The sequence below is a fragment of the Corvus brachyrhynchos genome, unplaced genomic scaffold, assembly GCF_000691975.1.
Source record: "Corvus brachyrhynchos isolate BGI_N302 unplaced genomic scaffold, ASM69197v1 scaffold255, whole genome shotgun sequence".
Taxonomy (NCBI): Eukaryota; Metazoa; Chordata; class Aves; order Passeriformes; family Corvidae; genus Corvus; species Corvus brachyrhynchos.
In genome coordinates, this window is record NW_008238358.1 from 8,495,119 (window position 1) to 8,505,917 (window position 10,799).

Consider the following 10,799-nt stretch of genomic DNA (forward strand, 5'->3'; position numbering starts at 1 on the left):
TTTAGGAGGCAGTTGCAGTTGTAAGGTGTGAGCCCCATTTTCATCCTTTACTAATGAAGGCAGGGTGTCAAAAATCGCACTTGTGCCTGCAGTTCTTACTGCTTGCTTTTGAGGCTCTTGCACAGAACGGTGGCTTTTAAGAATCCTGTTTGTTTATATATAGCTTAGACGCGTACAGTTTAGACATTAAATTTTTAGAAGCTGTGCATCTAATAAGAGGAATCAGAGTCCCTTTCACTGATATTTGATAAGCACTTCTACAAGTGAAAAATACCACTTTTATTGTAATTTCAAGTGACTCCAGATTTTATCTGAAGTATTTATTCGTCTAGAAAAAGGAAAGCTCTTAGTGGTACCAGATTTCTTTTCTTGTGAGATTAAATACCTTTGGATTTTTTTAGCATTTCTTGTACCTGGTGGCTATCATGATTATAGAAATAATTGCAGCACTAGGTGGAAAACATGTCTCTAAGATTAGATGCTCTAACTTTATTTCCTGAGATTTAGCTTTTAGTTTAGTTTTTAGATACCCGGTGAAAGTCTTACTTTAAAAAACAATTAAAATCAAAATTAAAAAGTACCAAGCAGTCACTGTGCTTTTTACTGCAGAAGGATCATATACCAGCACTTTTGGGAATGGCCACAGCCTACATGATCTTGAAACAGACTCCACGAGCCAGAAATCAGTTAAAACGCATTTCAAAAATGAGCTGGAATCCCATTGATGCAGAGGAGTTTGAAAAGAGTTGGCTTCTGCTTGCAGATATATATATTCAATCTGCAAAATATGATATGGCAGGTGAACTTCTAAAACGATGCCTTCGTCATAACAGGGTAAGTCAATGCACACTGAAAGTAACCTCACTACCTTTCTATTCGAATTCATGGAAATGTTTCATTTTCCTCTGAAACTGAATTTTAAAATGTATTTATTTGTTCAATTGCCTGGTATTTCACTTACTAAGGAGAAGTAGACCAAAACAAGACAGGAAACCAGCAACTTCACGCTGGAGGGTTGTAAACAAACCTGTGAATGCTGCTTAGTCATTTTTGTTTGTGTTCTGTTGCAACTAATGCAAGTTTTAGCTGGAGGTACTCTAAAAGCTTCGAGTGTTTATGAAATGTCAGAGATGCATTTTACTGAGTCTCACAAAACTGATGAAGAAAGATGTGGCTGTATAAATTTTGGAGACTTGCTCCATTTACTAAGATGGTATCTTCATCTCTCATGTTTTTAAACATTTATGTTCATAAGCCTGCTACAGTGCAGGATAATTATTTTTAATGCTGCTACTAATCTTTTTCTGTGGCAATACTGACTGGTAGATTGTCAGGGGACAAGGTCTAATGTGTTGTTTACCTCAGGGTTCCTGGGCAGGCCAACTGCACAATACCCTGCTTTGACTATGGGAACAAGCACAGATCTCAGCCTGTGCTTATTTTTCATTTTGATCAGCAAAAAGCTGATCATGTTTTTCTCTCTTTGCTTTCCTTCAAGTGAGGCAGTCCAGTAGGCTGGTCTTCCATACACAGTATGCTGCACATTCAGTGTACAGTTTATAGAGCACAGATTTGGTTTAAAAAAGAGCCCAATGCTGTATATTTTTTTATTAATTCATTAGTATGGAAGGTAAGGTTCATTATTCGGTCACATTTTTGCAACTTCCTTGAGAGAGAGATGTTTTTTGAACACTTTTTATTTCTAAATATAAAATTGAGACACAGCTACAACAGTTCTTGGTATAATGGTATTATGTACTTCTGCAGAGAGGCCTCTTTAAAATAGGATGTGCTCGGTTTCAAAATCTATACAGCTGGAGGATAAACATGAGTCATCTCCCAAAACAAGACTTAGCTTGAAATAGATGGTCAGTTGAGCAGGTATATACCATGAATGGTGGTTTGTTACAGAAATTACCAAGTGTGAAAACATAGCCTGTTTTCTTCTAAGAAGTTTGAGGCCCATGAGAGCTTTAGATAAACAGGCTCTGCTTATAGCAAGGAGGATGGCACATTGGAAGTGTGTGTATCTGGTTCCTTGCAAAATCACACAGGAAAGAGAGTGACTTTTCTCCAACTTGCATGCAAAGCTGGTAAGCAGGAATTGTGCTCTACAAATAGATGTTGAATAGTTTACATCTTAACATATCTTGTCAATTCACAGGGCAATATTTTATGTGGTATTCTTCAATTTGGAAGACTTGATTAGATTGAGAAAACACGTTATTGTGATTCGTTAGTTTTTAGGATTATTTTTAACAGAATTGGATGAGATATACGTACAATTTAAGTAAATATGTTGAGTGAAAATTTCATAAAAGCCTAGTGTCATTTAATAAGGACTTTTTTGGATTTTAAAGGACCTAGGATTGGTTAGTGAGATCCTGCTGAGCAGACTATTTCTGTGAAATTGGGACTTCTTACTGGTTACTCCTCTTGATTTTTAACTTTTCGTTTTGTTTATCACAAATGAGAGAGGAAGTATATTTTTATCCTCAACTTTTAGGCATTCCCGTACTGATCTCACTATGCTGTGATTTGAAAGCTTTTCATCAGTAGATTTTGAAAGCCTAATTGGAAATAGTAAATTTAAAGATGGAAGGTAATTTATATATCAGTATTGCTTTGCGCTGTTTATGTTTGCATGTTTTTCTCTTGAAAATATCCGACCTATTGGCAGCCTGATAATAGAAACTGCTCGTGGTAACAGTATCCGGTAGTTAGGGGTTTTAGAAATTATTTTTCGGCTTTATGTACTAAATGTAATGTTTCTGTATGAATTACTGTATCTTTCATATGAAGTTTTATTATGGAATTAGATGGATTTATATGTATGTATAATATAAGCAAGGCTAGTATTTTCAAGTAGTGCTTAATAGTTTTTTGGAACCTGTTTTTCAGATGCTTGTGACTTGCTGCTTGCATTCATAAGAAATGAAATACTTAATGGTTGATTTTTTCTCTTTAGGTTACTTGTGACTGTCTTTAAGCTTTAATTGGAAAATTATAATGTTAAACCATTTCCAAAAACAAAGCTATGAACATACTTCCTTAAGAAAAAAAAAACCAGTTTTTGTGGAAGGTACACCACTTTCCAGATAGACTTGAAATGCAGCTGCATGGGATTATTATTAACTGAGAGAGGTATCTTATTTTTGTAGGAGTCATTGCAGTGGCCTCTCTGATGAACTCTGTACCTTACCTGGAGTAGTGCATAATTCTGTATAACTCATTCGTAATACAGATGCTTTAAATCAAGACTATTGTGTCATCAAAGTTAGGATGAGTATCCCTTGTGCTTTCCAGTTGTATGGATTTGGAGTATTTTAGCAATTAAGTTGTCAGTATTATTACATGCAAGCTTACCTAAATTAATATTTATATTTTGCAGTCATGCTGCAAGGCTTATGAATACATGGGATACATAATGGAAAAGGAACAAGCATATAAGGATGCAGCAATAAATTACGAGATAGCCTGGAAATATGGAAACCAGACGAATCCAACAGTAGGCATGTATATATAACTTAAAAGTATGATTTTGAGCACTATGGTAGGAATGAAACAACTACCTTTTACTGGAGAGACTGCTTCTAATTTTCCATATAAATAAAGTATCACTGGTTTTCCTCACATAAAAACCACAAATGTTTAAAGGTGTACTGAAAAGTCACTTGGGAAGCCCCCGTGGCAAGAGGTAGCAGCTTTAGGATACTTCAGAAGTTTCTGTTTACTGTTTTACTACAAGGTTTGATATGAGACAGTTTTAGTTGGCTATTTGTGAACAACTTTCTCTGTATCTACAGCATTAACTCTAATAGTGTATTTATAGTAATCTGCTATATACTGTTTGTAGTAGAGAATCTTTTATAATAATATATATGATGGTGGTAGGTCACTGATTTGATTATTTCATTTTTGATTCAAAATTCAAATTATCTGTATGGATCAGGTTTTATATACATGAGTTAGGATTTAAAAAATAAATTATTTTAAATGTCTTTAAATATATCTCTTGAAAAAAATAGCCAACTGAAAACTTGAGGCACTAGTCAAGTTTCAATTTGGATAATAAATTTAAATTTGCACTAAATTGTCACATATTGAGACTGTTTAAATGTAGGAAACCCTTTTTGAAAAGGATGCATAGGATAAAATGCCATTTTCTTACTAAACACCTAGAATCTGTCCGTAGGTCCCAAGGCTGGTGGTTGACACAAGTTCTATTCCAGGTTTTGGGATGTGTTTATTGCCCCTTGGAAATACATACAACTTCCAGTCTTTAATCTATGGTCTTTCTTTGTGCCCTGTGGTTTTTTTAGTGTTAGGATGAGATAGCCTTTGGCATCAGCTGAAAAACCAGTGTTTTTTAAAAAAATATTTTAACTGTTTCATGCACATGAAGAGCCAAACATTTTGTTTCTTTACCTGTAACTGCTGGATGTTGCAGTGGTTGGGTTCATGGTTTTATATAATATGATCCATAGATTAAAGTAGAATTTTATTAATGGGACTAAATGTTTGTGGGTTAGCTCCTGCTTCTGTAACACAGTTCTGAAAATGCACATACATGAATGGATTACCAAAACTGAGTGTTACCATATGTACTGTGAGTCAAAAAATTAGGAGGGTCAAACCAAAAGAAGGCTTATATCAAAAGAGAAATAAAAATGACTGATAGAAATCTGACTTAGGTTAAATGGAAAAATCTCTAGATATCTATGTATGAGTTTGGGTGCAGTAATTTTTACTAGATATTCCTGTAGACTGAGCCATGGTGGTTTTTGCTAAAACATTACAGTTGTTAATCAAATAAAATGTATTAGAAAGAAGTTTTAATAGTAAAGAGTTGTGATTTCTTGAGTTTGTACAGAACATAGATCAAGACTTTTTATTTTGAAATCTTCTAGAGAGTGGTAATTCAAGAAATAATGAAACCTTTTGATGGAGATAGGAGAGTTCCTTAGTGAAATTAAACTGTGAAATAATCTTGCATACAAAAGACAGTATAATATTGAAGATACTTTGTGCACTTGTTTCTAGTTTTGCATTACAGCATTGTGAGGATTGTCATGCATTTGAACAAAAATGGTTAAAGCAGCACAAATTTCCATCTGGCAAGTAAAGCCATACAAACTGGTATCAGATCCCGTATTTGCTAGTAAGGATAAGCTCAAAAACAAAAGATTTAAAATTTCAAATTCTGTAAATTGCATGCTTATAGTGGTTTTTTTTCTCAGGCCTAGTCTCTGTCCAGGCTAATATACTTGAGCTTTACCTCTTAGGTTGAAAGTATCAGCCTGGCATATTGCTGTGCAACTTAGCTATTCCATGTGACTTTTTATATCAGTGGTCTGCTGACAGTGGAACTGAATAGTATTTTAATTCCCTAGTTTGTTAACGGTTTTTTTTTTTAACTTTTGTCCTTTAATGATGGAATTACCTTTACAGAGGGACAGTGTATGGTAGGCCACAGTGAGAAACTCTGTGGGATACCATGGTAATTGAAAGAAGGCAACCATTATTTATTCTCTTTAGTAGCACATGCTCTCCAGAATAATGTCTCCTTTTGATTCAGACATAGCTATCAGCGTGTAAAGGAGTTTTATTTACTGCTTGAAGTGACTTTCAGTAGAAATTTTGATCATTACAAGGCATATAGGAGAGAACAGTAGAAAAAAAAACATGCTAACTTTAGAAACACACAGTGACCCAAAATAAATTCAAATGTGATATTTTTGTTTCTCAGTACAGAAACTGAAATTGTTGCCTTTCCTCTCCACCTCTCCCCTCACCCCTTTAATTACAGGATACAAGCTGGCTTTCAATTACCTGAAAGGGAAGAGATATGTTGATGCAATCGATGTGTGCCATAAGGTAGAATTTGTATATGTGTTTAATAGTCTGTCTCCTGTAGCAACATTCTTTTACATAATGACCCTTCTTTTTGGTTGAGTTTAAATTTCTGAAATACACAGTTTAATGTCAGAAAGGTGCCCTATCTAATAAGTTTGATTAAATTAAATATCCTCTTCATAATCTGCTCTGTCTTGAGCTCCATGGAACCAGATAAGTAAGAGTTAAAAGTGACTGGCCTATCATATGGGAAGGGATATTCAAATGGCACCACCTTCTTTTGGCCATGTGGTTGCAATTTGGTGAATCCGTACAGAAGTATAGCTGAAAAGTTTATCAAATCAAATATTAGTATCAGCAGACACTGTTAGAAAGTAACTTGAAGTATTTTCTTTGTATGATCCAAACATAAGTATAGTGGATGCGGAATAAGAGGAAGGGCTGCTATTAAAGAAGCAGAGGGAACATTATGAATTAATAATTATTCGTATAAATAATAAAATTAATTAAATTTACTCTTTTTGGGAGAAATAAAGATAGCTAGAAAGGACAAAATGAATGGAAGGATAAGAGAGAAGAGGGAATTGAAGGGAAGATTAAGTAGGTAGAATATACTAAGAAAGAGCCTAAGGGAGTGCAAACATAAAGGCAGGCAGTTCATCGTTGCAGAGAAAGTATACTTAAAACCTCAGAAATGTCTCCAGAGGTCCCTTCTCATTCATGCATTTCAAGCCACCTGGAGGCTTTAGCCCTTTACCCCCATGTCTTTTGCACCAAGGTGAAAGGACAGTGGAAAGGAAGCAAAGTGTCTTTGATAGAGCTGGTTTTGACTTGCATATGTGGTAGTCTCTATCCACAATTAAATACTCGTGCATTCGTAAAACAAACTTGTCATGTTGTTATTTTAGTTTTAAAATGTTTAAGCTCAGTGATGAGGGGGATTACCAACTCAGACCTTTTGAGTTGTATTGTCTTTTGACAGGTCCTTAAAGCACATCCAGACTATCCAAAGATCAGGAAGGAAATACTGGACAAGGCCCGTGCATCTTTAAGAAACTGAATTTGTTTTTTGTATGACTCATGGACTTTTGTTAATCAGTCTTCGGAAACTATGAATGAAATACTGCAGTGACAGACCATGTCAGCAAAAAAGTACTGTGGAAATGGTGAATTTTACTATATTAGAGATCTGGATTATTTTTAAGAAAAATGTGCAACGCTGAAAGAAATTGTATTTGTTCTCATTCAGGAAAGAATACCGCTCCCATGTGTGTTATGTAAAGTGTCATCCTAACAAAGTGTTATTGGCCTTATAAAAATGTTTTAAACATATAACTCAGTATTCTGTTGTGTTTATTTGGAATAACACTAAAACAACAACGTGTCTTATCTAGTGGAGGTGCATTGTTAAGATGCTGGATTTCAGTTTGTGAAAACCACTACTTCGTAATTACAATGTAATCTTTATTAGTACAGGTGTATTTCTAAATTATGAGGGTATTTTATTTCTACATATATTAAAGGAATCCTTAGTTTTTTAAAAAAATCTTGAAAACAGCTCTGCATTGTTCTTAATTAAATTTACATTCTAAAATGAAAATGTAACAGTTGAAATTTAGATCCTATGTGGATATTCAGTTAAGACTTTCATAGATCATACAGGTTTTGCACAGAATTTGCTTTCTGCTCATGCTATTATCCACCTGTCAGATTTCCACAAAGAGAAATGTTCTTAATTTGTAGTGTTTAGTCTTTCAACATTGTGTGTATAGACAATAGAGTCATATTTGCAGGAATTGGCACTCATTTTGTTTAATCTCTATAAAACATCTTTTTAGAAAAATAGCTCTTATTACAAGAGATTCTGAAGCTTGTCTCAGAATATATCTGTGAATCTTTAGGGGAGTAGTAGTGTGTCATGAATGAGTGAAGGGAAGGAGAAAGATCAGGTTTCTTTTCACTGATGCAGAATGTTTGAAAAAACACTGTTGTACTGCTGTATTTGGTTTTCAAACAGTGCTTGTTGTATGTGTCTTACTAGAAAAGTAATGTTTTGGCATGAAAAGCAAATTCTTAATGGTACTGATTAAGTTTCTATATTTTATAAGCAATTTGAGTTTTTAAGCTTTTCCTGTTTACATTGTGTAAAGTCACTTTCAGTTTGATTTTTGGGTTTCTTTTTAGGACAACTCAATGTTAAGGCTACAAAAGGGAGCCTGTTTACAGTTCTATGTAATCTTGCTTATCAATAACTGGGTGCTGTATCATGGGTAACTTTTTAGCCTTGTTTCCTGAATACACTGAGGTGCATCACTTGGACAATGATGCTGCCTGCTGGTGGTTGTTTGGTCCTGCATTCCAGTAACTTAGCTGTTGGTCAGCTAAACTAAAATGAATAGATGCATCTCAGGACTCTTAACACTTCTACAAGATTTGTGTGAATATTAGAATTGAGACTCAAATAAGTGGCATCTTCTTCCCTAGGGATCCTTGAAACATACGGTGTTGCTTTGTCCCTTCTGTTCGAGCGCTGTCAGTCAGTGTGTACATGACCGTACCAGGCACAATACAAGCCCCCTGGTTTTTGCATGTAGGTTTTGCAGCATGATAGACCTCAGAGGAGGAAGATTTAGTATACTAGGGAAGAACTGATGGTATGGGAGTGGAATGAGGAACATGGAAGGATCTGGAAAGTGCTGAGGCTGGGGGGACTCTGACAGGTGGGCTGTGGGGGTCAGTAGGCTATAAATTCTTAAATTATGCTCTTTGGTGGGGTTTTTTCACTATTAAAAACCAAGTACTTATTGAGGCAGTTTCTAGTAAAACAGCATTTCTTTGTACACAGCCTTATTCATGCAGGATCGATGTGGTGTTACTTCCTGGATAGCATAGGAATAACAGCTGAAGTTTAGAATAAAAACAGGTGCAAGATGTTTTCAAAAAAGCCAAGACATCTGCATCTGATTTGTTTTTCTCATATGATGGACATTAGCCTTTCATAAGATGGATGTGACAGATTAAGTCATGACAATGGTAAGATACAGAACTTAGTTGACAGAAATTGAACTGAGACTTTAGGCTTTCTGTGGCTAACTTCTGATGAAGAGCTTTTTGTACACCATGCAGGTAAGATTTCTGAATTCTCGTTAGCCATCTTGAGCATACCTAGACACTGGTGTCTTTTTATAGATGAGGTCTTTAAGAGTACAAATGAGACACATATTTAGATTTCAATTTAAAAAAAAGGCTCTAAGTAGTCTTTCAGAAAAAAATCTTGCTTTAATGTAATCTGAGAAGAAATAAATGCCCTTTCCATATCCTTTTTGGTTTATATAAGCCAATTTAAGTTTTCCTGTGCTCATTTTCTGCTTTCTCTGCAGAAGAAATGGTTTGGTGTTATTCCTTTCTGCTTTTACTGTTTCTTACTTTAAAAATGCATGTTTTGAAGTTTGGTGGGGGGTTTTAGCTCCTTAATAAATGGGTTTGAATGGAAGAGACTTCTGCAATGGAGGGGAGTCAGTAATGCTAATTTCAAAGCCCTGCACTCTTCAGTGTGATGTTGCTTAGCAACCCATCTTCCAGTTTTGCCTTTGATGAATAAAAGAGGGGAGTGAGGCTGCGGTTTCTATTGATTCATTCACTGAAACTGAAAATCTAAGCATCTTGTAGCTATAGCAACATAAGCCATAGGTGTCTCTTCCTCTTCTCTCTTGACCCCCTTTCATCTGCAGGTACAGAATGCCCAGAATATCTTCTAGAGGAAATGGACAATTTTTGGTAACACTGTACTAAATAATATTTTCTGTTTTAATTTGCTACCGGATTTTTCAGATTTGTACCTATGCTAGAAAGATGGACTTGGGAGTATCATTAGGCAAAAATAATTAGTATAAATAGCTAAAAATAACTAACCTAGTAAGACTCCTACCAAAAATAGAGTAGAAGGAATTGTAAGGGGTTTTCCCCCGTTTCTGGACTAGGTTTGACTATTGCAAATAATTTCTCAAATATGACTATAGTAATTTTTAGAAAGGCTGCAGACTCCCTAAAATCAGGCAGCTCTGGTTTAGTAACCGAAACTTTAATCTTTTTATTCATTAGATGAGTGAGTAATTTTATAAACATACTTTAAACAGAGCTTGTAATTTTAGACAATTTGCTGAAGATTTTCTGAATTACTTATCTTTGAAAGGTGATGTTTCAGGGAAGTCTCAATAGTAGCAGTAGGTTCTGGCTCTTTAGAAGTTGATGATAACTCAATAATGTATTCCACATAAATGCTTAACAGGGAAAAAATAGGAAAAGAGCTTTAGGAAATATTTCAGTAGCAAGTACTTCTCCATCACCTTATGACTGTCACTTTTCAAAGATCTCAACAGTGATTTTGCTGTCTAGCTTCATTTGCTCTCTGGCTTTACCTCTTGCTTCATCTTGCAATGAAATTAGAACTCTGTGGTTTTTGCAACATTGACCTGCCATAAAGCGTTGATAATTGAACCATTACTGCAAAAGTCTCATGCTTTTGTCTCTGCTGAAAGTTGTTGCTAATTATGGGACATGGTGCTTGCTAAAGGAGAAGCTATGTGAATGGTCTAAGTCTTGTTTGGAAGTGGGATGTTTTTTGATACTGTTCAAGTCCACACTAGAAATTTGCCTCACTTGAATTTTGTGCTACAGAAGTTGAACACTGGCTGTGCCTGTCTCAGGGGATGTAGTGCTTAGTACAGTTTAAGCATCAGCTGTCAAAGTCATAAGGAAGGGTTTTAACATCCTAGAAATAACAGAATATATGAAGTGTGAGAGATTTTGGTCTAAATCTTATTAAGTGTTCCTGAGCAATATTAATTGCTAAAAGAACTAGTATCTCCATTTTCGGCACTGTTGTGACACAAATCAGTGTAACTACTGCCAACTCCCCTTGTACTTGCTGAGTGCCTTTAGGT

General features: G+C 35.2%; 1 protein-coding gene across 1 annotated transcript in view; it reads left to right on the forward strand.

The window, feature by feature from the left end:
- Positions 1-9,471, forward strand: part of TTC21B (tetratricopeptide repeat domain 21B) — a 36,527-nt gene extending 27,056 nt beyond the window's left edge. Inside the window, 4 exon segments of the mRNA XM_008634863.2 lie at positions 610-834; positions 3,392-3,512; positions 5,810-5,877; positions 6,839-9,471. Of these exon segments, the coding sequence (XP_008633085.2) occupies positions 610-834; positions 3,392-3,512; positions 5,810-5,877; positions 6,839-6,916 (492 nt within the window). The 3' untranslated portion in view covers positions 6,917-9,471.
- The last annotated feature ends 1,328 nt before the right edge of the window (positions 9,472-10,799 follow it).